This window comes from Charadrius vociferus, unplaced genomic scaffold (assembly GCF_000708025.1).
Source record: "Charadrius vociferus isolate BGI_N301 unplaced genomic scaffold, ASM70802v2 scaffold385, whole genome shotgun sequence".
Classification (NCBI taxonomy): Eukaryota; Metazoa; Chordata; class Aves; order Charadriiformes; family Charadriidae; genus Charadrius; species Charadrius vociferus.
In genome coordinates this window covers 6,269,347-6,296,336 of record NW_009648925.1, presented here as the reverse complement: position 1 = coordinate 6,296,336, position 26,990 = coordinate 6,269,347, and the positions used below count along the sequence as shown (strand labels likewise).

At 39.8% G+C, this 26,990-nt stretch overlaps 1 protein-coding gene across 1 annotated transcript in view; it reads right to left on the bottom strand.

Annotated features, from left to right (window-relative positions):
- The window catches only part of CNTNAP5 (contactin associated protein-like 5), a 223,281-nt gene extending 205,980 nt beyond the window's left edge, over window positions 1-17,301 (bottom strand). Inside the window, exons 1-4 of the mRNA XM_009887328.1 lie at window positions 17,261-17,301; window positions 16,631-16,713; window positions 14,690-14,800; window positions 7,910-8,103 (exon numbers count right to left, since the gene is read on the bottom strand). Coding sequence (XP_009885630.1) covers window positions 7,910-8,103; window positions 14,690-14,800; window positions 16,631-16,713; window positions 17,261-17,301 — 429 coding nt within the window. The remainder of the gene's footprint in view (window positions 1-7,909; window positions 8,104-14,689; window positions 14,801-16,630; window positions 16,714-17,260) is intronic.
- Window positions 17,302-26,990: the final 9,689 nt, after the last annotated feature.

Sequence of the window (26,990 nt, the reverse complement as noted above, 5' to 3'; positions counted from 1 at the left end):
CCATTTTATTTTACAGTACATGATAGTACAGTAAAAGTCCTCTTATTAGCCAGTTCCTCAAAAGAATTAGATGTTAAGACAACTAGAGCCATTCTCAGTTGTTCGAAAATGTACCAAACAACTGCAAAGAAACTCACTAAAGCTTGAGTTCTGGAAGCACATCAAGTCCTGACAAGCAGTGCTTTTTGGGGTTTTTTGGGGTCTTCCTATTTCCGTGTACTCCATGAGCAAATGCCCCAAAAGCTCCCATCACCTTCCCAGTAAGGATCCTGCACAAACAGCTCCCAAGGATGTTGAGCGTTCCTCCTTGTGCATCTAGCTGTTGATCTGGCTGCTACCAGGATGCTCAGCAGCGCACAGTACAAATGAGCTGTTTGCATTCGAATCATTCAATTTGAACAGGCGTTTTAAGATGATAAAAAGTCCAGATCTCGTTACGAACCCCAGAAGCCACTCAGTCCTGATTAATATGACCCAGAAGGACTGTGGAAATTAGCACAGAATTCACTGGGAAATTGTAGAAGATAAATATTTGCATATTGTATTCTGAAAAGGCTTTTTCTTGGTTCAGTATCTATAGCTGTGGAAGCAATCTGAGGAGTCAGGTAACTTCTCTCTGCAGCACCACAGTCAATCCAACTATTATTGTTTCAGAATGGTTTTCAGCTGTGGGCGGATCAGCTTTAGTGCTTATCCCTGGGACGTTTTTATTTGGCTAATCTTTGTAAATTGTTTGCTACGAACAAATTAATGATGCATTTTCCTTTAGCAAAACAGCTTTACCGTTTGTTCTTTGCTTTACGCTGCTTTCTCATTTTAGTCCATTTGCAAATGGTCATTTTGCTCACCAGAGGTGAAACTACAAATGGATTGAAGCACTATTTGTTCCATATTTATTTATAATTTGTAAAGGCACCTATTTATAGCTTCACATACCGTAGAACACGATTTGCAAATAAGAATTATGAAACTTGGTCTACTGATATAAAAGAGTTGCTGGCTAAAACCCCCCATCTGAGAGGAAATGTTCACTGTTTTCCACATTAGTCATCTTAGTGTGCTGCCTCTAACATTTACCCTCCTAGTAAATGCTTGGAAGGGAAAACAATACCTTTATGGCTGTGGCAGACAAATCTGATGGAGACACCTGGAAGACACATATGTTTTAGGGCCAGACTTCACCAACTAGAACGATGCCAACCACTCTTTTCGCTTTTCCACTGACCCATTAGGGTCAACACTATGGAGTCAAACCCTACAGTTCCTCCAGGGGAGATGAAGCAGTGGAGAGGTGGGATCATACAGAAGGTCTGGGATGTAGGAATGAGAACTCAAAGAACACTTCCCAACCTTCCTGAGCTAAATGGTTACAGAAATGGTAAATTTCAAACAACTTGCAAAGGAATAAGGCTGGAAGGTCAGTTGCAACGGCACAGACTGCAAATAACCATGTTTCTTGCAGTTTCCTGGGTCAGGGTGAACTGCTGCCAAATACCAAGCACGGAGAATTACTGAAGACATTACTGATGGATATCATGTTAATATCAGTATTAAATTCTCTAGACTTCACCTTAATATCGTTTTACAGTTAACCAACTATAAAAGCACATTGTAAGGTCACAGAATTCATACAAAATTCAGTTAGCTTAAGGCTAACTCAAGTATCTCAACACTAAAGGGTAATTTGCAATCTAAGTATATCCATTTTATTCAGGCATAAATCCATACAGAGTGCACTTAACAAAAACAGATATACTGACACTTTGAATTATCCTCCCAGTGGGAGAACTACCCTGGCAGTATCAAGAAACACAGATTTCCTGAGAACATGCTCAAGAGGCCAGGTTTGCAGCCAGCTCAGTAAGCTAAACCAGAATTAGGAGCAAATTAGTAACATCCAAACAGCATCTCACAATCAGCCAGTCTTAAATCAGAACAGTCCTAAATACAACAAATGGGTAATGGTTTCCTCTTCAAAACCTGTAATAACATAGCTCTTGCAGTAAAGTGATGAAAACCTCTGAAAAGCCTTGCTTCCCTGCAGCAAGACTGAATTGGTTCCTTCATTCCTACTTGAAAGTAGCAACTGGCTTTTTTTTCTTCTTTGCTTCTTAGAGTAAAGGTGATAGAAAAGAAAATAATCCATAGATACTTACTGTTTAACACCTATTTGCCTGGCAATAATTACTGTGCATAGAGGAGATTAAATATATCTGAATACTATTACAGCAGGAAACATTTTACGAAGAAAAGCAGAAACTCATTCTCTAATCCAAGTAAACAAAGCAGGACTGCTCATCGCTACAGGTACAATTTTGCTCTGGCTTTACTCCGAGAGCGTTAGAACTAGGAGCTAAAAGATGCTTTAGAATAAATTAGCACAACTATAAATCTGACAAGAAGATTAATATTCTAACTGTGTTCACGATAATTAACTCACCAAAACAGTTCCACAATCATTATCCAGCTAGAGTGGAAACGGGAAAGTTTACAGCGCTCCTGTAGATTTATAAGCCAATTAAGAGTGACCCTTCTCTAGATTTCATTAGAAAAGCCTCTGGTTCAGCAAAAGATCACACGTGCGAGCAGACGTTTTCCGGAAGAAAGGGGCTGCAAGGGATCTTTATCACCTCTATTAAACACTTTTGCTGCTCCCCTCAGAATTACATATTCCTAACGCGTCCTCAGCCTCCTGACAACCCTCCAGCCCCGGCACAGCACCCTCATGCCTGCAGGACGCAGGACTGACACTGTGGTACTTCTCCATCGGGGAAGCTCTCCTCTGTACCTTACGTGACCCAGGTGTCGTAGACCAACACCGGAGATGCACTTCCAACCTTGTGATGTAGCTTTGGGGTTAGAGCTCACAGTCCGCCTTCCACCCAAAGCCACCTTCTCCCTTCCACGTGTGGTTGACAGCAGGTATGTAAGAAGCTTCACCAACAGTCAGCTCCAAACTCAGTATGTGCAAATATGTGCATGTGTTGGCTCCATATGAAGTATCTCCTTGCTATCTGTGCCATTTTTCCCCTCCATTGACTTTCTGCACAGGTTCATTGTTCCAATATAAGAGCCTTCTCTACCACTGTCAGAGCAGTCTCACTTTATCTCCAATTCCACAACTTCCCCTTCTCCTTTCAAAACTTTCTGTTAAGAACATCTCTTTTCTCCTTTTGCTGCATCCATCTCTGCCTGCTCCCTCCCCTTTCCTTTGTGTCTTCCTGCATAATTGCGTTTTTCAGCTTTGTAAAGTATTTTTCAATATAGATAGCATAAAAATTGCTGTCTAAAATGAAATAGCATTGTATCACAGCCCACACTTTTGTCCCAGTAATATACACAATTTGGACTGACTCAAGCTGTGGTGCGTATGCAGGTAAAGTAAATTCTGAATTATTCAGCACTTAAAAACACTGAAAAATCATTTACTTGTTACAAGCAATAAGATTTATGTTTTATGTCTCCCAATCAATAGCTAGTGTGTCCACACACAGCTGATTTATCCATATGGAAAATATAATTATAAGTCGAGTTTGCTCTGAACCACACAGTCCTTTTGTAACAAGATTATTTAAATACAAATGGGGTTGGAAAATTGGTTTTAAATGGCTAATCTGTCTTGTCTTCAACTCCAGCTGCAGAATTTACTAACATCATAAACACAGGCTGAGTGAAAATGTAAGAGGTTTTCTGATTCTCCTCGCGATCTGTCTATGCAGTGCTCATTAACGGTGAAGTTGATGGGAGCTGTATGCATGCCGTGAGAGGAGGATAATAAGCCTTGTAATCTCTATAAAGAGAAAGGGAATTTTACTAGTCATATGTCATATATACTGGTGTGCAAACGTCTGCCTTATCGGCAGCCCAATAAAGAATTTATGTACCCAGGTCTCAGACGCACTGAAGGACACACATGCCATATGGATGGACAAACCCTATACCCAGATGGCTGGAAAGAACACCTCAGGAGCACCACTTGCAATATGGAGCATCCAACATTTGGGAGCACCACTTGCAATATGGAGCATCCGACTGAAGACGTGATTAGGAAAAGTTTCATCTGGGCAGACTTACTCAGGGACTGTGAAAGGAGCTGCTGCCTTCCTGATGTCTCCACCAAACCTGGCCGATGGCTCATGATACGCAGCAGGGAAAGCCTGTGCCCGTACCTCCTCCTCCCCAGAGAGCACTGCGGTACAGCCAGCTGGGAATTCCCTGAAACTCTGTCTCTGGGTCATGCAGATAGGCTGGGAGAAATTGCAGTTCAAATTTGACTTGGGCTGAGTAGAGATTAAAGCTTTCTGCCAGTTTTAGTTTAACGGTTTTAACAGTTTAACAGTTTTAGTTTATTGGAGAAGAAATGTCAAGATCTTGTTTTCCTTTGCTGGAACGCAAACAAATTAAAACGGAGTGATACCTCAAATTTCTCCTTGAAATTAAATGCTTGCCTTGAAACCCAGGTACTCCTTACACCCTTCATTTCAGCAATTCAGCAATCGTTATTCTGTCAAATGGTTCTTCACATAGTTATACTGCCTTGAGAAAAAAAGCAAACAAATTCACCAGACTATATAGGTCCCTTATACTGATACATAATCTCCCCTTTCAATAGCTGTAAATGAATGATAAATTGTCATCAATGAGCAATTGGTGTAAGACATTCAGTAATGTCCATACATCAAAGCACAAACTTCCAGCTAGTTTTACTAAAGTAGAAGCTGTATCAGAGAACCTGACAGGTCCAGTGCATATCAATATTTTATATTGATACAGCAGACGTCATCTAATGATCTCCAGGCAATGATTTAGATTTTTACAGCCGCATCTGAGCTATGAGTCATTGTTGACCACCTCTTAAGTTAGGAACAGCACAACTTTCTGGAAGAAAAAGCAATAAAGTAGGTAAACTTCCAGCCCTTTTAGTTACGCACAAAAATTTTAAAGGGAAATCTTAAAAAGACCAAAGTCCTGAGGGACATAGAAAGCACTAAACCCCTGCCCTAGGGACTGAGGGAAAAAGCTTCAAAGTTAAAGCCTGCAGGGAGGATGTTAAGGCTTGCACCCAGCCACCTGAGATCTCTGAAGCGGTGCATTTTCCTCAAAAAAAATAGATTTTAACCCCTCCACTCCCTCTGGTTGAGAGGTAACTCGCCAACTTGCCCTGATGTAGGAGACTCCTACCTTGAATCCTGCTCTGACAGACCACCCTGGCACCCCCAAAAAGAACAGAATACAGATTCCTAAGGTTGAAACTACCAATCTTGTGGCAGATTGGTAGAGTGTATGTTGCCACAGACTGTGACAGTGGAGGCTACCCTGGGGTGCCGCTTCCCTCTCCCTGTGAAATGGTCCACTCCACTGCCCTCCCTTAAGTCAAGGGTGACAGTTCTTTCCAAGGGGTGTGCAATGTAGAACTTCCCTTAGACCTATTTAACAGCCCAGATGTTTTCATTTCATCCAAAGGCCTGCCTTTTATAGAGAAAACCTTCAACATACAGCTGGACAGCACACTTTTAGAAAAAAGCCTACGGAAAGGATTACTGCCAATAAAACAGAAACACTGCAAATTTTGGAATTATAATTCTATACATGCTTCTGAAAGCCTCTTTGGCTTTTCTCTTTGTGCTCTGAATGGCTCTCAAGATCTAATTTAATTCAGTGAAACAAATCCAAGAGTGCCAGGAAAAAAAAAAAAAAAGAATCAACTTTCTCTTCAGTTAGAATAAAAATTGTATAGAAGTAATTCTTCTTTCATTCCATGGGCAGACACACAAGCTCATAGGTGTTACTAAAACTTGCCAGATTAGGTGGACTGTAGAGTCTAATGAAATGTCAAATGAGCCCGCTTTGGCTTTTCACTATCAGATTCTTCCAACAGCAAAGTTTGGCGATGCATCCTAACAATCCCTTCAAGCCCTCTGCCTGGGGACATGGAGCAAATCAGTCGTCTGGACCAGAGTTATGTTACTGGCTCATATGGTCAGTGTGAATTTTAGAAAGTAATGGGAGGAGAAGAATATCCAAATCCTTTCCCCAGTGTTACCTTTTCCTCATCAAAATTCTATTTCATATTTCCTCAATTATATACAAAACTATCCTCAGTAGCCTATGGTGGTTTTCATTAGAAGAGCATACAAAAATTCCCCCATCCAGAATTCAAGCTTCCAGATCTACTGAAGCTTTAGAACTTGTGTCAGAGTCAGCTCTGAATCACCTTCATGCCTGATCACTTAGTAAAGAGTTCAGGTTCTTCATAAATCCTAATTCACTGTCAAATGCCTGATAGGTTTGTTCTTATTCTCGTGCGCAATGCTAGGTGCCAGAGCAGAAACTCACAAAATTGGCTCCTTAGGGCACGAAGATTTGCTATGGGAAATTCTATGTGTTGTCTTTTCAAGTTGCCCTTTAAGAAGAAAAATTTACAAAAGAAAATAAAAGGTCAAGGGTTTCCAAAAAGGAAAGGACTGAAAAGTTAGACATGTAATAAAAAATTAAGTTGTCTTAATATAAAATTTTAACAAAGCACATAATATTTTCAGGGAAGAAAACACTTAATGACACCAAGTCTATAAAAATATCTCAATTCTGGATTTTTGAGTCCCAAGGTTGGAAGTCCAAAGACAGATTAAATGATCACTATATTCAGTTCAGAATGAAATTCCACTGTTTTTAAACACTAACAAAACAAGAAGAAGAAAAAAAAAAAAAGGAAGAAAAAAGAGAAGCATCTGGAGCAAAGCCAGCCTAATATAACTTTATAAATGACAGGTGAAGCAGAGCCTCACTTCACAACTTTACGACCACCTTTGGGCCAAACTTGCCTTTCTAAAGGAAGAAGGATTTCATTAGATTTCCCTAAATCAAACCGTGATAAAACAAAGACAGCAGTAATGCAATGCATTTTAAAACCACAGAAGTTAACCTCCCTGTACACGCATTCCCTCTGCCAGCAACATGCTCAGGAAAAAAATCAGCAGCCCTTCCCCTCTCTTCCTGCTGCACCACAGCTCTCCACATTCACAATCATTATGTTCTGGACACAAACTCTGCTTTTGCAACACAGCATTTAACCAAGATTTTAACCAAAGAAAAAATTAAGACAAAACCTAGAAATCTACTAGATCACTTATAATGTTCCCTTTTATTTTTATAAAGGATATGTTTCATTTACCACCACCTACTCTCATGCTACTGAGGCTATTGCTTCTCAGAACTAGAGCATATAGCATGGAGAGGATGCTGCCATTTGTTAACAATTCACTAACAATTCACATTTTCTATACAAAAGGAAGACTTCTCCATCCACACCTGAGGGGCGCTGATACCACATGCAATCCTACCAACAGCACCTGACCTGCCCACACCTTGAACTTGCGACACGGTAAGCGTCAAGTCTACATTAAAATTTCAGGAAAAGCCTCGAGCACTTTCAGCGCGTGTGCTAAATCATCCCACAAACTCATGCTGCAGCTCCAGCCTTCTCCAGCCGAGGAGCAATTTACCACCCACCTCCCCCAGCACGAGCTCGGTTGTTCTGGCCAGCCAGCGTGTATAAGACACAGAGTTAATTTCCATATTTCCTGCAGAAAGGATGTAGGCGATTAGCCCCACTTACCCTGGTGTGCCTGAATCAAAGCCAACCAGGCGCAGAAGCGTGCAGGTCATTTTGAGTGCCCTGAGCATCCTCATAGTCTGAAAAACAATGTAATCCTGAGGGCCTAAACTTGTATTACACAGACTGTCGGTGACATAACCCATTTAGATCAAAACACCCAGTAGAGGCGCTCAGGTCTGCGCTCTCAACACCAAAGCACTCCTCTGATCTGAAACCGAAGCTGTTTCTCCAAATGCCAAAATGAGACTGAACCAGAAAGAACTGGGGCCAAAGGCACCCGCAGTTCAGACCTACCCAGATGATGTTGTCTTGTCTGTACTGTTTCCAGTTGCGGCCGGTGTCGCTGAACATCAGCGTATAGCTGGTTACCCAGTCTGAGCTCCCGTACCTGCCCTGGGTAGCGACCGCGACGATCTCCACTCTGTCTCCCAGATCAACCTGGAGCCACTGCTGCTCATTTGAGTCCAGCGGGGACCAGCCACCAGCTCCTAAAAGAGATCAGACACAGATAATGTAGATGGCAATGCCAGCACAAGAAATTATACTTGAGAAAGCACCTCGTTATTATTTCAGGTCATCACAGAGGAGTCGACTTCCTGAACATACAGTTGTTTGTTCATATTTTGTATTAGGAAATACGCTACATGGGGTGAGCTTCCTTAAGGTTTTCTTAAGGAACCTAAAGTTAAAAAGGATTGTTGACTTTCTAAGAATTTTTAAGGAAATCTGTTCTTTGTCAGTAAGGTTGGCACATGCTCAGTCACAAAAAAAGTATCGTATGTATTCCCTACTCGCATGCTTGTGCAAATCTGGGAATGTTGATTTCTAAACTTCTAATTTGCTTTGACATTTTTCTTTTTTGCTATGTTTTGAAAGACACGCAAAAATGTTCGCTATCTTCTTTTGTGCCCTGTTAAGTATTTGAAAGAATGGTTTAATTACAGGTTGTAAATGCACTTCAGATAATATGTTGTAAAGCTAGAGACCATTAAATTGAACAACTAAAAGGACTGTCTTCACAGTGGAAAGTAGCCTCTTCCTTTTTCAGATTTTAACAAACATTTTCTGATGTTTGTTAAGTGAACATGTATTTTATCTTAAACAAAAGACCAAAAAAGATCTTCATAAGGACAAACACAAGTTGCAACTTCCACGATCCACTTCTCCATTCAGGAATGGAGACTTCAGAAGTCGTGATCACGTAGAAGCTTGATAGATGGTAATGCGTGTTTGTCCTTTAAAAGTAATGTACTATCCCTTGAATTTTTTTTAGAGATTAGAGGCCCATGGTAACACCAAGCCAATGAAACACAGAACTGCAATCACTGCTTGAATTTCACCACTTCACTCACTACAATAAATGCGAGCTTATGGTTAAAAGGCAAATCCTTCCAGACTTGAATATATTATTTTATGTTCTCTTGCTTTCTTTTACACCCTTAAATTATAGGCTATATTTATTTTCTTTTAACTTGTTTCTACTTGTACACATTTATTCTCCATATACACCCAGTGTTCGCTTCAGCCTTACAAATAAGTGAACAATGCAGCAATGAAGAATGCAGAAGCCATTAACAAAGTATCAGCAAATTTTCAGGCTGTCACTGCTTCTGCAACCCAACATCTTGTTTGTTTTGTTATCATCAGTGAAGTTTACAAAAGCACTTCTGTGCAATTACAGTGAACACAATCACATTGGGAAGGAAAGGGGGAAATACAGAGTTCAGAGTACAGCATTAACAATTCCTTATGTAAACTACAAGAATGACTCCAAGTATGCATTTCCAAACAAAAAACATCACTAAACTTTGGCTATACATGGGTAGATTTACCTTAATATTTTAATCTTATTAACTGATCTGTCTCAAAGCTGCTCCATGAAGAGTTTATTGAAGTGAACTGAGTTGAAAGATCAGTAAATGTGGTTTATATCAAAGAACTTGATTTCAATAACTTTGCCCTTTAAAAAAATTTCTTGATTTTCCTGGACCGCATTGTATTTTCCAAATCAAAACTGAAAGTCTTTTGTCTGTCAGAATTTTCATTATTTACAGTTCATTATAGATAAGATTTAGTCCTAATTCCTGAAACAGAAGTTTATTCCATAGCTAGAATTGAGTATTGTCCCTGCTCCCCTGAATGACTCAGTCTTCGTTCCTCTACGAGGACTCTCCAGGGAAAATAGTTTGTAACTAAACCGATGCATACTGCTTGCTAGTGCCATGCTTTATTTTACCTCTTTCAGTCACAATAGAAGTCTTCATCGTCACTGTGATTATTTTAGCTGCCTTAAATACAACACTCTCCCCTATGAGCATGTCAAGAAAGACCTAATGAGAATATTCGGAATTTCATCACTCAATTCTGCTCTACTTCATAGCTCTCTTTTAACTCCATACATTTATATAGTGCTTATATGAGCCTATAGTACTTCCTGTTAAAAATCCTAACAACGTTTCTTCTTCCCACTACCTTTTTTTTTTTTTTTTTAATCTTAAATGCCATATAAAGAATATTTTTGTCTGGCTTTTAAGATACAAACTATAGAACTGTTTTCAAAGACAAAAAGCTACTTTTTTCTCCTACACAGAACTGTGACTAATGTACACAGGAGCCAAAGGAAAACTTCCTTTGGATTGTAATATCCAATATCCGAAATAGGCTCTGAACATGACAGTTGCCGCTTTGTTTACAGTTTTATTTCAGGAACTGGCAGGACATAGAAGTTCAGTTCAGAAGTTCTGACAGGTCTGTGGCTCAACGTTGTTCCCTTTAACACTCCAAAGAGCTTATTCTAGATGTTTTCAGTAAATATTAAAATAAAGGTGGGCATTTTCATCTTGCCTTTATCGCCTTTCCAGAACAGCAACAGCAACAGCTAGATGGAGGAAAATCACTTAAAACGAGTAATTTGTTTGATGAGATTCCCATTAAAAAAGAAAAAAAGAAGAAATTCTTTGCCTTCTCTGTTCTAGTTTATACATAACTTCTTAAGCCAAGCTTATTACCACAAGTACTTTCTAGTAGTTTGTTAAACATCATAACTAACATCTAACTCTTTGTAGTTTATGCCCTCTCCCTTCTGCTGCTAGGAAGTGGCAGAAAGGTGCTATGCCATCCACAAAAGTATTTGGCTTAACTATGCACTGCTATTTTCCAATTTGAACATGGCACAACAGGCTTATAGATACACACTGAATGAAAATTTGGGAGGTATGTGTTGAGCTTAAGCTATCAAATTGCAGATTACATGGCACCTCTGAACTGCATATCTCTTCACACGAGCACATTTGTCTGTTGGGAATGTCGCTCTTCAGACGTAAGCACTACATGACACAGCAGTGACACTTGCTCACAGCATCACCTTTCCAGAAGCTGGTCTTGGAAGAGAGATGTTGTCAGTTACAGACCATGTCTTTACAGAACAGCAGCTGCTTCATACACGTTTTCCCGTGGGAAAAAATCCACTGTATTTCCCTCTCTTAAACCTCCCACCATTACCATTTCCACAGATGGGCTGTAGTTTTACTGACTTGTAAGAATGGCGGTTGAAATCCCTGCAACACCAAAGCTGCGTTGGCTGCGTGACTGAGGGCAGAACTAAAGCTTTTCCCATTGGGTTTCTCTCACTTCTGCTAGTAAATCAAACATGTTAACGTCTGCTTACTTTTGTGGGTTTCCCAAATCCTCACCAAATACTGCTGCGACTGCCAAAAATCAATAAATGTGGCACAAGGGATATTGGCATCTTTTTTCCAGCATGATCTGTGCCTTCACTTTTCTTCTATGCACATCATTCCTTAGAGTGTGTCAACACCCCACCTCATACTTATTTTGGTAAGTACCAAAAAGCACATCCAAACTATATTAACTCTTTTACTGCCCACCAGTGATGCTCATCCTGGGGATCGTTTCTCAGGGCAGACCCAAGACAAGAATGTGGGATGTGAAGGCTCTTAGAGGCAACAACAAGGGCTACTGAAGACACAATATTTACAGGACATCAACTCCTTTGAATAGATATAAACATAACCTTGACACCGTTTTCCTGCAGTTGGGCACAAGGAAATTGAAGAGAACCATACACCTTTTATTAATAGCGTGGCATAAACATAAAACAGACAAAATGTGGCTCTGGTTACACCCACCAGATTGGAACATTTGGTTTTAGGTAATCTAGAAAGTACTAATGTATAAAGATGCCACATTTCCTCTCTCACAAGAAAATGAGAGAGAGAGAGAGAGAGGAGACGCTTAACAAAGTCAACACTTGCTTGGCACTTTACAACATCATGTCTGAGTGGCATACAATTTCCCCATTCTGCCCACCAGATTCCCACTGGCTTTGATAGGATTCTGCGCATTGTGCTACACTGCCATTCCTCATAGTTCACACATTCCACATCTTCTGTGGATCATTTCAAGGGAGAGGTTCAACATGGTATGGAGAAAATGCCCTAGTGGAGAAACAGTGCCAGAGGAATCTGATCTATTGCTCATATTCTCCATGGCAACAAATCATAATGCTAGAAATATGAGGACAACAAAGATCAGATGGTGTCTCAGTTGGGGATCCATATGACTCCAAGAAATATGATCAAATACCTTTTTGTTTTTCAGACCATTTGTACATTTTGCCATAATTGTTCCAAAAACTGTGTTTAAGCCCAGTGTTATGCAGTCAATGCTCCTTGATGTTCCACAGGGCTGCTCAGGATGCCCATACTTATTTGTATTTTATTAATACGAAGTAAAGGGAATGCTTGCTTCTACCCTACAGTGCTTGCAAACAGCTCCAATGGCTTTATATTGTGCTACAAACTCTTGGACTTCCTGCTGCAACTAAGTGCTTCCCTGCTGCAGAATTTTAATTTAATGCCCAGATCAAACACTTCCTGGCCATAAAACAAATTCTTTTTGACATTACATATGTTTTATATTCCCATACATAATTGCCTATACTGACTACTCAGGCTGAGAGCTAATAGAGAACTGAAAAAGCTTAGTTGATACAGTCATATTGTAGCAATTTTCTTACTCTTTTTCATTATTTATTTACTGTAAACAAAAAAGCAGATTAGTCTCTCCCATGGGTAAGTAATACATTTCATACCTCAGAATCATATTTATCAGAATTATACTAACTGCTTTACTATTACCAGTACAGATTTATCAGCATTTTAATTGAGCGCTTTCAGCATTTCACACCAAGCTTTACTCATGGGTAGCTTGTGTGTTTTGTTGCTTTTTTTAATGGCACATTTCACTGCTGCAGACCTTTTTTTAAACAAGAGCCTTTTAGTTATTGTTATCTCTTACTGAATCAACTTGATGAATTAGAACTTCCTATTGATGTAGGTCTGGATTGTAGTTTATAAATTAATCTTCACCCGTTACGTTCATATTTACATAAACAAATATACTTATCTGACTTTCTACCTGGAGGCACTGTTACTTGCAGCACTGTCTTATCAATTACAAACCAAGCTAAGCCAACTCATCAAAACACTCCAACATTATTAGAAAGCCATGGCACAGTCCTTGTTAGTGAATATTATTTCTTATAAAGAAATCCACTGTTTGTATTCAACTGCCACCCAAAGAAAGTTCCTTTGGCCACTATCTACCACTCCTTGCTCCTCCAACCCAAGATGAACTATGCATATGAATTCTGCTGGCACTACATCTATGCATTTCTACAAGTCTGTGCGACAAAAGAATTAAGCAAGGTAGAATTTAGCTTCTAGGTCATAGTTATCACATAAGCCTTCAAAACATGAAAAAAAAAAAGTTGCTAAAACAACTTCCTTGCTTAGGGTTCAGATTCAATGCTCTGTCTTCCTGTTCCCATGATTTGTGCCAAAGGACAGTGTGGACCTTACTGTACGCGATACTGTATGTCTAAAAAAACTAGAATACCTTACACCCCACTATGGGGCAAAACTACTCTAGCACAGCTAAATAACACCTATTTCATTTTCTGCCTTTAAATTGCAATCATTGTCAATTTATTTTATATTTTGTTAATACCACTTTAAAATACAGCACAGACAGAGTTTGACTTGCAATAATATTGACTATGAATCTCTTGCTCTTTGTGGCAGACAAAATTAGTCATTAGAGCTATTTCAAAAACATGCAAGCACGTCTATTCACCGTCCTAGCTAGCAGTTGGAGACAAAGGCAGGGCAAATTCAAACATCATGCTCAATGTTTACAACTTTCTTTCTGTCGAGCAATGACCATAAGACCTTTTACTTATTGAGGAACTCTGGTTCACGAGTTTAAATATGATACAGTAACTCCCATCTAACACTTCTCTAATGACCTAGCAACTCTTTATCATTAGTACCAAGCATCTAAGAGACCTTTACTGTCTTTTTATAGAATTATCAACTTTTTTGATAAAACTGACATTTCAGAGATTTTTTTAAGTAGGAAAATTCTCATTTATTTTCAATTAAAATCTCTTGCTAGTAGTATACTTTCTAGTATTTCTTATAATGAAAATCATATGTAATGTGACAATACAGGTCTTTCCTCTTTTAGAGGCTCTAACTTGGTAATAAGATGGGAGCCAAATTTGCCACATGGTGTCAAATGATGTCCTAGGTACTGCCAACTTCTCTTTTCTGGCACCAAGTTTGATCCTAATAGTTTCACCTCATGTGGGAGTTCATTTTCACTATTTCTGCAGATCTGTGTAATCATTGCATTCCACTGGAACTTTAATATCTAGTTGCTACTAGCTTTAAAAAACACCTACATTTTAGAAGAGGACCTCAAGCCTAATGACCTTCAAGTTCTAAAGATTATGGTAACTCTTCAAAAGCAAAAAGACTATCTGAGCTTCCTTCAGGATTTTTCTACAAGAGAAGTGGAAAGCTTCAGATTCAATGGAAGTTTTCTATAATAAAGAAAGGAGTTGCTCCTAAATAGAGCTCTCACTGAAGCATAAATTAACAGCTCTATTCAACTTGGCTCTGAATGCACTGCATACAAACAGCATAAAAAGTTATTCTTTGTAAATTTGAATAGAAAAAATAGTTTAGGCATTTCATACTGCAACCTTACCATCTCGCCTGTTGAGCTTTGCAAAGCTGGGACTGTGAGTACTGAAGAGCTCAGAGGAACTGGTAAGAGCTGTTGAAGGTAAGGGAGATACCAATGCATCATCACAATTATCTAAAAAAAAAGCAAAAAAACAAAACATACAGAGGTCATCACATGAGCAACAAATATGCCAACTTGTGCTATATTGAGGTGGTGTTTGTTTCTACTTAGTAGACAGAGATTGCCGAAAAAGCACGCTTGTGCTTGAATTCATGTGCAAGACTGAAATTACCCTCCAGAATGACAATCTGGTGGGACAGCAACTGGATGGGAGCTGAATACTCGAAAAGCTAGAAAATGTTTTCCTTTCAGGGAATGAAATTTGATGATCTACCCTCCAGTTAAAGAGCGTAATGACTTTTGTTGCAAAAGCCACTGGAAGAACGTAGTACTGCCCTGGCAGACTTTCGAGAACATCCCAGGTGTTGTGTTCAGTAAAGTCTCTCCACAGAGCAGATACGTGAGGTGGGAGTTACAACTTCATACTTCTGTATGGAAGTGACACACGGGGATACACCACCTGGCCTTTTGCAACACATAAAAGTGTGTCCCATGCTTCACAAGAGTCCTGTGCTGCACTATAATTACAAAATCTGAAGACTTCCTTCATTTCTTCCCCAGGCATATAAACAGCCAAATTAGTTTTGTTCGCTCATATGAGTAGTCTACTACGTCTTTCCCCTCTTACTTTCACATCCTTATGTGAGGACAGACGGACTGGGCTAACACTCAAGTCGAATTGTTGAGCCCATAATGTTTGACTAAAGATGGTATTAGGTAAACTAGGGTTGCTCATTACAATGCTGTTACATACACCCTCAAGAACTTAGTGTGGGATTTCAGGAGGGAATATTAATAATAATAAAACCCTCTCATTTTTAATTGAATCTCCCATGGAGCAAACATGGATCTAATTACTGGAAAAGTCCTGCAGGTTAGCAGGATCTCAGGCACCACAGTGTTCTTGCACTCACAGCGTAAATACACAATTTGCAAGGATGGGAGTGAGCGGGGCAGGGAGTAATGCATTAATGATATTTCAGGGCTACAAAAGGCAAGTAATGAAAGCAAAAATTACTTTATAGTTATGACAGCAAATTTAGGACCTATCCAAAATTGGGTGTTATCTTTCCCATAATGAGGAAGATTACATTTAAATGTTTCTCATCTCTTTCTGCAATGACTCTCTAGAACAGACCAGACACTTTTGTAATCAAAATCCAGTTCTATATGAAAACTCAGTAATCAATATAATTCATATCAGTGCATTCACTGATGGACCTCAAAGAGCAAACTTAAGTAGAAAATCCTTCAGTTACCATCAGCAGAAAGGCCTAATAAAATCTGCAAGTTAGACAAATTAAGGACAAGTATGCCACTGATGCTTTGACCTTGAGGATAATTAGCCAACAAAACAAGTTACCAGGGTCCTGAGCAGATTCTCTATCACTTACAGCCTTTAAATCTCAAAGAGAACTTCTGACTGCAATGCAGGAAGGTCTGTGGAGTGCTGTGCCCCCTGGTACAGCATGAGGTCAGGCCATAATTGTTCTGTCTGGACTTAAAAAAAATTTGTAAATTAACATAAGGCTCTGAAAATAAATTCATTATCACTAGTGACCTGAACAGTGATTTAAAGAAAGATCTCAAACGGTCAGTACATAGGGGCAACAAACTCGCCCAAACTTCTGCATTCTATAAAACCCAACAGAGGGGTTGAGAACCTCTCAAAAGAAGGTTCAAGGTCTTGGCAACAAATCTACATGACTATTCAGCAACACCTAAAACCTGAAGCTGAAAACAACTGAAGGCAGAGATTTCCATTCAATAGTTCCTAGACTGCTGTCTCTCTTCAGTTCCCTGCAGTTGCTCCTGGACCGTGAGAGAGCTCAGCACACCAGCCTTCGATGCACAAGTTGTCCATGACAAGAGTCACAGTGATAATTTCTGGGTTCTCACTGTTCCCCGAGGGTATGATTGGATACCTGCGGGACACCAAGTGTCTCAGCACAGCAACAAGTGTAAACCATTTCAGAGCAATGCATTTTGAGTTTTCCCTGGGATCTCTGGAGGCTCCAGCCTGGAAAGTGACAATTAGCTGCTCTAACTACCAGATGCTTTGTCTACATTTCCACATTCTTTGCTTCTGTCCCCAGACACGCTCACCTGGATCTCTGATGCTACAGCTTTACAATATCATTTTCAAACCAAATTCATACCAAATTCTGGGATCATTATTTGGTTTTCATATACAAAAACCCCCACTACTGCCAGGAAACCTTCCCTGAATTAGTATCTAACTATAAAAACATGTAATTACAAGGCTTCAGGATTTAGGACAGCACTAACAATTTGAAGATAGTTCTGAAAGCACCAGGATCGATAAAATCCAACTTCCAATCAATAAGAGAGTAACAATCAATTGACTTTAGAGTGCAAGCATGAATTTCCTCCAAGTGAAGCTGATTTTTGAATGGATACCCTGATGAGATGCAAGGTCACTCTTCTGCCCTTCCCTGAGTCAAAACTAACCTTGCCACACTGGAGGTTGTACCTGCCCGCTCTACACGCATAGACCTACAATTCAGGACAAGGCACAGCTTTTACATGCCAAATGAAATTTCAAAGTACAGTGCTTGAGATGCAACAGTCAACCTGTACACGCACAACAATCCAGATCATATACAGAATAGCTCCGATACATCCCTTGTCAGAGAGACTACACGCACAAACTGTACAGATTTGAGATTGTTATCTCTTTGTAAAACTTCACTGAAATAAGCCGCAGGGTTAAAAAAGGTAGGATGTGCACGCACAGTGAGGCTCATCCCATCGGCCCTGCTTCCATGAGAAGGCAGAATTGAAAAAGCAACCACAACCACCAAACAAACCACCCAATGCACATCCCTCAAGATTACAAAACTTGCTAAGAAAGAATGTTATTATCATATTTCCTTTTGTGATGCATGCAGACAAGAAAGAGATGAAACATTTTCTGCTTATGCCTGGTCAGAGAGGACCCATGGTAAATCCAAAAGCAAGGCCAATGTATCCTGATTCCCACCAGATAATCCCAGCATGCACATTTCAAGAGACTTCATCTCCCTCACTTGGTGTGACAGAAATGGACCTGTATTCTAGATGCTCCCAGGTTTCTCGTTTCTGACCCTAGTCCTTTTGCCTTGGCAGTTTGCCTGTCGGAACAAGAATTTTGCTTTTTTGAGTCAACTTAGTTATATGTCTATTAAAAGTATTGTTTTTAACAAATAAAATTCCACACTACAGAATCACTTAAAATATCTGGACACTCACAAAGAAAAGCATTTACTAGCCAGTTGTTTTCTCCTATGTTCCCTTTCCAACCAGATAATTAGAAGAGGGGGAAAAAAAAAAAAAAAGAAAAAAAGGGTGTCTAATTGTACCTATAAGCCATCTTCTTCATGCAAATGACATAACAATACAGATGTTGACTTGCATTTGAGAAATGGATGCTGACCTTGACTATGCTGACTTTTGAGAAACAAGCAGTTATAGACAGCATTTACAGTGCCATGTGTACTATTAAACCGTCATCAGGAATCTTGCACCAGAAATGAAAAATATTTCCGCGTATCAACTTGATTTTCCTGATTTTTATTAACTTCTGATTTTAGAGTATCATGATAAATTAACAAAAAAAAAAAAAAAGAGAAACTCACTAACCTATTATGAAGTTATTTGGTTTATTGGTTTTGATTCCTTTCTTGTAGCTTGTCATGGTTTGGGCCAGACTAGCCACTGAAACGAACGACGGATGCTCTCTGACTTCTCTCTCTTCAGAGAAGGTTGGTTCTGTTTTACCTCAAACCAGGACAACCTTTAATTGCCCTCCAACTAAAATCATGGACATCTTCTCTCCCCCTTATCCAATGTATTGTAATTTTGTCCAAAACTATTACTTTTAAAAAAACAAATATAAATGTTATCAATTCAAAAGCATCCAAGTGAGATTTAGACACTAAAACTCTTGGGCTCCTTTGAAACAACACCAGCTTTAGATGATAGTCCATAAAACAGTGAACTTCAGAAAAGGCCTTTTGCCCAAATACCTGATTAAGCTCTATCTTTTGTGAAGGCCTTCAACACCTGTGACAAGTACGAAAAAGTAACTAAAAAAAAAAAATGTATCCAAGTACTAGAGAGACAAGATTTCATATGCTTCTGAAACACAGCTAATACATTACCAAAATTGCATTTGCACAGAAATCAGAGATTCAGCCCAACTTTCCAAATTCTTCTAGTACATGTTTTACATTGGTGTTGGTAGGCACGGCATGACCCAGTTTATAACTTCTCCAAGCTTGAGATAACATTCAGCGGCAGCAACCGATATGAATTCAGAAGATTCCCGATTAGTGGACACAAGATATTTAGGAAGCCATAAAACCCACTGTGATCACACTAGTGTGTCTTTCACCCTGTCCTTTTGAAGAGAATCAGTCCCTGGAACACAGGCAGGGTGGTTACCAGCCATGACTGAGATGTCTTAACAAACCTGTCCTGCTGCTATTTCCCTTGTCCACTTGAAAAGTCAGTGGGACTAAACACATCGATTTCCACATGTGAAGGCCATCCAGAAAGGTCAGTAACATTTCCTTAATGAAAGCTTTGATGAAGAGGACACGGTCAGTGAAAGATCACCAATCCCTGGGCTCCATAGATTTCCCATACATCAGATTTGAACTGCTTTTAGTAGTGCTGTACCTTCACTGAGACAAATGTGCAGAAAATCTGTGAGTGTGAAGTTCGCAATTCTTCTACCTGGTAGTGTATCGTTCGTCAGGATCTTTTTTTGGTATGATAAGTAGTACCGTACTTACGCCAACAATCTGATATCACCATAAATGGAAACTATTTGACAAGTCACAGTAAGACTGTGGTCTGTGCTGCTGCTACTCTATTAGTGTCCATAAGCATCATGAAATAGTTATAAATACCACAAGACAGTGGTACCCAGAGTAGGAACATGGGACTAGTATCAGCCAACAATGCAAATGGAGGGAGGGTAGGGAACAGGACGCAGCATGCAAACTATTACTGAGCAAAAATTGCCTCCTTTTTGAAAAGTATACAAATTGGAGAAGATGAAAAAGAAGATAAAATTGTAACTCAGAAACTGGTGTGGGTAGGCCTCATAATGGAGTCCAAAAGACAAATTCAGAAGAGTATGTGACATGCCTCCTGCATCATGCCACGATAATAAAAGGCTTTTTGAGAGAAGATAACTGCCTCCTGTAGCTGGTTTTCTTCAAGCACACAGGGCCTGGTGTGTCAGCAAAGAGCCAGCTCTCGGATTAGACCTCGCTCATACGTCTGCTGACCCAGATACAAGTTGTGCAAGGAGGGCAGGAGAGCTTGTGACCAGCTGTGCAAAACCTTGCCTGGTCCACAACCCCTGAGCTTCAGAGGCATTTTAACAAGGGCTTCACAGAATCCCACAGACCTTTTGTCCACAGCTTGCTATTTAAATGTAGAGAGAGAGAGAGATATATTTTATAGCCGACATGAAGGAGGTTTCAGGAAAAATCAGAGGCCCTGTAAAGGCCTCCGCTTGGAGACTTTGCTTAGAACTTAAAGGTATTTTATTTAAGTGGGACTTTTGCAGCCAAGATATAATTTTATTCATTATTAAAATACCAGCAGAGTTACAGATGGTGCTGAAGTTAAATTGTGTGCATCATTTTGATTGCAACTGTAAATTGTCTCCGTACTGGGATTTGAAGTTGAAAAGATTCACTGGTATTTATAGGCTAGATAAAATTCCTCTTAGCATTACCCACTTAATGGCATACTTTGTTTTAAAGACGTAAACCATGCATTTTGTACCATGCCTCTAACAGTGCTCAGGAGTGACAACTGATGCCTTCCACTTCATCTGTTTTTCTCCTGCCTTCTGTAGCTACAATTTTCCTTTGTAAAGACAAGAAATAAATATTAGGACATACTGTGGAAATTAACCTTCCACCTTTACAGTCCAATGAGGTGTATGTGTATGCAAGGAGAAACTTCTGTGAGGGGAAAAAAAAATACACACAGAAGACACAGGAAATGCAATAACACAGAGTGTGGCTACAAATTTGGAAGAGATTGAGAGATTATTTCTATATCGAGAGTCCCTAACACAAAGCATCTCACTGGGTCTAACACGTGCTACTACGTTCTACTACCATGAATAGCTTTGTAAGTGATTCTTGGAAAGATGAAGAGGAAAAAAAAAAAAAAGAACTGTTTTTCTATAAAGAGTAATTCCTTCTTTTTTCCTTTTTCTTTTTTTTTCCCAGAGACTGGCTACACTCACATGCACAGCTGTGAACTCCATCTGTTAGCTGAAAGGCATGCCGTATTTTTCAAGATATAAGACACTAGAGAAAGTACTTAACAACACAACAACGTTCCTTTTTCTCTCCTCGCTATACTGCAAGTAAACATCAACAGTTAAGCTAATCGTGAACTCTTCCTAAATGACTGTAAATTACATAAGTGTTCTTACATATCCCAGTAAATCTTGACGAAAAAGTATTACTCAATCAGTGCATTTATAGAGCATCCTTATATGATATAGTCTGCACGTGTAACCTCATCTCACAAAATTTGGTCAAGTCTCATCTTGAATAATGCAAGGGGCTCTCAAAATCTCTGATTCAATAGTGGGTCTTATTTTTTTACTGAAACAAGCATGTCTGCTGTGTCACTCCTATTCACGATAATGAAGTAGGAGTCAAATTTGAGGAACAGAGCAATCACGTGACACTTGGGTTTATAAAGCCAAAAAATGTGAATTTCAAAAAACCATCAACGCAGCTCCAGTGAAATAATATACACAAGAACACTCATTTCAAGAAGGTCAAACAACATCAGATAAAGCAAATTACCAACAAAAATTAGTTAAAGAAAAATGGTCTTATGTGCAAGAAAAATGTTCTTAAATTCTGGCTCTGTGCCAATGTCCATGCCATTTAGGTGAGTCATAATGTCTGCATCTACAAAATGAAGGTACCCATCGCTTTATTTTATACTATACGCTTTTCATTAGATCACAGACTTTTTTTTAGGACAGGAATGAGCTGTTGCCAATGAACAGCAAATCCGTGACAGAAGTCCATTGAATAAGAGGAGAGTCTAAGATTTCAACAATTACTGAAATAATTGTTATTTCTGTATCGAAAAGTAAAAAAAAACCAAAAAACAACACATTAAAGGGATGTGGTAACTCAGTGTTGTGGTCTAACCCCAGTAGGCAACCAGGACCATGCAGCCACTCACTCACTTCTCCTCCACCTACAGTGGGATGAGGAATTCTGATCTGTTCCTCAAGGGGATTTGATTTTGGGTGAGAACAGCCAATGAATTAGATTGCATTATGTTAATTGGTAAGTTACCATTATATGTCATCACTACTATGGTTGCTTTATGTATATAGTACTATAGTGAGAATCGCCCAAATTAATGAAGAATGAATTTTGATGAAACCGAGTGGAGTACAGCAGTGATGGAACCAGACCTGGCTTCAACAACTGGTGCCCGGCAACTTTCTCAAGATGGACATCTTCATGCTGCAGACCACGGGCATGGGCCACACCAGATACACCAGCTGCAAGCTCCAGATGCAGCATGCAACAATTCAACACTGCAAACCATCTTTCCTGCCCTGAAAGACTGTTACGACAGATGGAGCCCAAAGTCATGGACTAAATGAACTCAACAGACATTTTAGAGGGGTGGTCCATAGACTAAGGAAATGGTATCTGTGTATTATGTCAAAGGATGGGGGGTTGGGGGGCGGAGGGGGCAGTGGTTAATGTGGATGTATTGGACAGTGCGGGACCTGAACATGACACAAATGGTATAGAAAAAGGAGAGGAGAATGCCATGGTTTCAGCTGCGATGGAGTTGACTTTCTTATTGGTAGTGGGTGTGGTGCTATGTTTTGGATTTGGGATGGGAGTGGTGTTGATGGTACACTATTGTTTTCAGCTGTTGCTAAGCAGTCAAGGCCTTTTCTGCTTCTCATACCACCCTGCCAGTGCGCAGGCTAGGAGTGCACAAAAAGTTGGGAGGAGACACATCTGGGACAGCTGACCCCAACTCACCAAAGGGATATTCCATGTCATATGACGTCATGCTCAGCATACAAAGCTGGGGGAAGAAGGAGGGAAGCAGAGGGGGAACATTCAGACTTATGACATTTTGTCTTCCCAAGTAACCGTTACGCGTGATGGAGCCGTACTTTCCTGGAGACGAATGAACACTTGCCTGCCAATGGTAAGTGGTGAATGAATTCCTTGTTTTGCTTTGCTTGCATGCACAGCTTTTGTTTGACTTATTAAACCACCTTTATCTCAACCCACAAGTTTTCCTTATTTTTCCAATTCTCCCCATCCCGCTGCAGGGTGCGGGGGGAGAAGTGAGCAAGTGGTTGTGTGGTCCTAGTTGCCAGCTGGGGTTAAACCACGACACTCAGTTTGTCAACACTTATATTCCAATGAACAAATCTGCAAAAGCATATCATTGTCCAAAGCTGTGATTTACTCTCAGCAGGTGTAACAGCAGTTGTCAGGGGTTCTTACTACTTTCTACTCAAAATATAATGCTTCTTGTGCCTATTTGCCTTTTCCTTCTGCATTTGTGAAATCCTGCTAATTTAAGAGTTCTCTGATCTTTGACCTGAGATCAGAAAGCTACAAAGCTGACCCAGTGGATGGAACAGCTTTTATATCTGAAGTTTGCCCTTTTGACACGTAACATGCTTTAGTGGACAGACAGTGTAAAGCACTTCAATCCATTGCAGGACAATATATCCATAGATCGCCTTTCTGCACAGGAAAACCCAGGCAAGTGATTTTGTCAGCACAGGGCAGTTTTTGCTACATTATGAAAAATACAATCCAAGAATATAGAGCCCTTTTCTATGGCCACACAGCATCACAAGCATCCTTTTTATCCTGGCCTACATAAGACTTTTTACTTGTGCATTTCAGACAAAATAGTTGATATATTCCAAAGATCAAGACTGCCTTTTAAAGTTTCAGAACTTTTAGTAGCACTCACAAAAAGATAAACTTCGCATCCTGCAAAAGCATCGGACTTTGCTACAAGCATGCCCTGTTCACCAGAGGTTATCACTGAAGAAGGAGTTCACAACTCCATCAATTAATCCACGGATTCCAAAAACCAGAACAGTGTTTGCTTTAAAATATTGTAACATGTACAATTAAAACAACACTGAATTTGCAGAAAAATAATGTTAATGTACCTGCACCCATCAGCAAGGCTGCCAGGCTCATTATTAGAAGAAAAACACAAGAATCATTGGAGGCAGCCGGACCAAGTTCAGTATAGGCAATCACCAACATAAAATTAAAATACAGAGGGAGTAAGGCAGATTTTCTGCTGATGTTACTCAGTGTTAAGATTGTTCAGGAATTCACCAGTGAAGCAGTTTCTCCAAGTTGTCAAAATGCAATTTTTAAAGTGGGAATATAAATATCTGTTTCAATGAGAATAAGGTTTATTGTAAAAAAAAAAAAAGAAATAAAAAAAAATCAGGAGAGAAATAAGGGAAAGCTTTTTGCATAACAGCAGCAGAAAACAGGTTACCATGCTCATTGGAACAGGAAAACAAATTCAGGAAACACAAGTGCTTTATTTGCAGGGGTGGTGGGGATTACCATCTCAGGTAACTAACACCATTGGGAAAAAAAAAATATCAATTTTTTTAGTGCAATTTGGAAAAAGAATAGCTTCAGTAATCTAAGTAGAGCTATGCCACCTTCTACTACCTGTTACACAGCCCAAGGAGACAGAAATATAGTTCTGACTACTCCAAACTGGACGAGTCTTTCACACAGATGGACATCTGTGCTATTCCCCACACCTTTAGTGACCTTCAAGTTCAGCATGCGTGTAGCAGCGCTGCTGCAGACTTCAGTGGAGCATCCCAACACCAACTGCTGATCACCATCACACCTGCAACCACAGACACATAAGCTTGGACCCTTAAGTGAGGACTCCTGTGACCTTACTCTGCCTTTGGGGAGGTGTAGTGTTTTGGTAGGGGCACCTTAGAGGGAAAAAAACCCAAGAATCCAGTTGCCATGGTGGGTCTCCTTTTGAGGATTCACACTTGACCCCGATTTCCATGATTTCAGGGATGAATGTAAAAGGGAAGGTAAGGGAGAATTAGCGCTTTATGAAGTTATTGTCTGTGCTTCCTCAGCACAGTACTACGGTTCACATACTCTCAGTTTCTTTGCAGTGCTACCGTTTCCCCCCACCTCGGAGCAAGACCCATAAGTATCTGCATCAGTGTGATGCCTCATTCCCATTCTCTCTCTCTTCAACCCAACCACCACTTCAGAAGGGCAATAAAGTTGGGCAGTTTCCATCACGTGAGAAAGTTGATCAGACCTCAGTTTTCCCATTCTCAAACATGATTTTCTGCTCTGGTTTTCCTACGGACCTCTATGGAAAAGGGCTCATTTATACAGGCAGGCATTGCAAGGACTTTCAGACAATGGCGTATCTTGTCTGGTAAGGTTATTTTCTGTACATCTAAATTTACAGCTGCTATCTCTAAGCAAACCACAGAAGCAGCTAGAATGGTGCCGAATGCTGATGAATTTCACAGGCATACCCAGGTAACAATGCACAGCAATTTAAAAGCCATCAATAACCAAGAGGTTGTCCCTTGAATTTTCAGATCAATCACGGTCAAGTGAATTCAATTTTTATTTTTCCTTTTAATCTTTGGTGAACTCATGGATAAAACTGATTAAAGAGAAAAAAAAAACACACACAACATAAGGTTCACTAAATATTTTCTGTTTGGAAGAGAACCGCTTCAAATCGTGTAACATGCAGGATGGCATACTGAAAAGCAATTATAACTCTGAGAATTTCAGTGCATCCCATAAGGCTGAGAGAATGTTCAATTTGCAGGCTGTGAGCAAGGATTAACAGAGATGAAGGTAGTAGTAAGTGCCCATGTACCATTGCATTTAGATGTAATGTCATTTCAAGGGATGATAAGTAATCATTTCATGTCTCAATAACCTCCAACAAAACCTCCTTATTTAGCCTCAAAACACCAATTTTAAAGACTCTTCTATGCAAGTTAATGGTTTAGATAAGGGACTGGATTAAAAAAAGTTAAAAATTCCCATTCTTAAGGAAGGTAAATGCAGCTTTGATGTCAGTTTAAAGATGAAACTTTTCTGTCAAACATTTCTTAGGGCAGGGTGTTCTCTCTTCATCAGTCACAGTGGCAGTTGTAGTGCCACAGGAGAAAAGAAACCTATAGATCTCTTAGATACAACACACTGATGAAAAGCAAGCGATTTTATACACAAATCTTGATTTTTCTCTAACTAACCATGATTATTTTGGGAATCAGTATTAAGACCCTCAATCTATAGTCTTTGCTACAATCTTATTCTTTGTTAGGCTCCAATCCCATGCTCTGAACAAGATCCACAGCACTAAATGATCACGGTCCTCAGCCTTCACCATCACTACAGTTCTGGCCCGTGAATTTAGACTCACTTCAGCATATCTATCATTGCATTTTCTTGCAAGTGGAAGGTATTTCCTCATCCTCCAAGAAACTTTCACTACGCACTGACATTGCGCAAGTATACTAGAAGATATTAGCAAACGTGAGGACAGAGGGCTCCCCAGAAAGCAGTCAGAAGACTGGGGCACACCACGAGGGTGATGACAGCATCATCTTTCCCAGTGATGCCCTATCCAACGCCCTGAAGTACAACCCTAGAGCTGTTAGGAAGGATGAGCTTGTGGTCCAGATAATAAACTGGTAAAGGTGTTTTTAATTACCAGTTCAGCCACAGACTCATTCAGGATTTGAGCTTTGCTGAGCTCAGCTTTCCAAATGTATTATTTCCTGCCCTCATTGGTCAGGACAGCAACAGTTTGAGGAAAAGGTATTTCTCACTCTCGTAGCAAGCAGGGGTGAGAGCTACGCAGCCCCTTGAGGGTATAGAGGACACGCTGAGAACTGTGGATGAAAATGCAGAGCTACTCAGGACCCACAGGGATGACAAAAAACTGAACTTCATTTGCATGCAGAAACAGTACTCTTCTCAGTCAATACTGAAGATGCTTTAGAGAACAAATATGCCCCAAAAGATCCATTAAAAATGGATAATATTTATATTATCTATTATTAATAGATGCAGCATCCATGTTCCCTTCATCCACATTGATG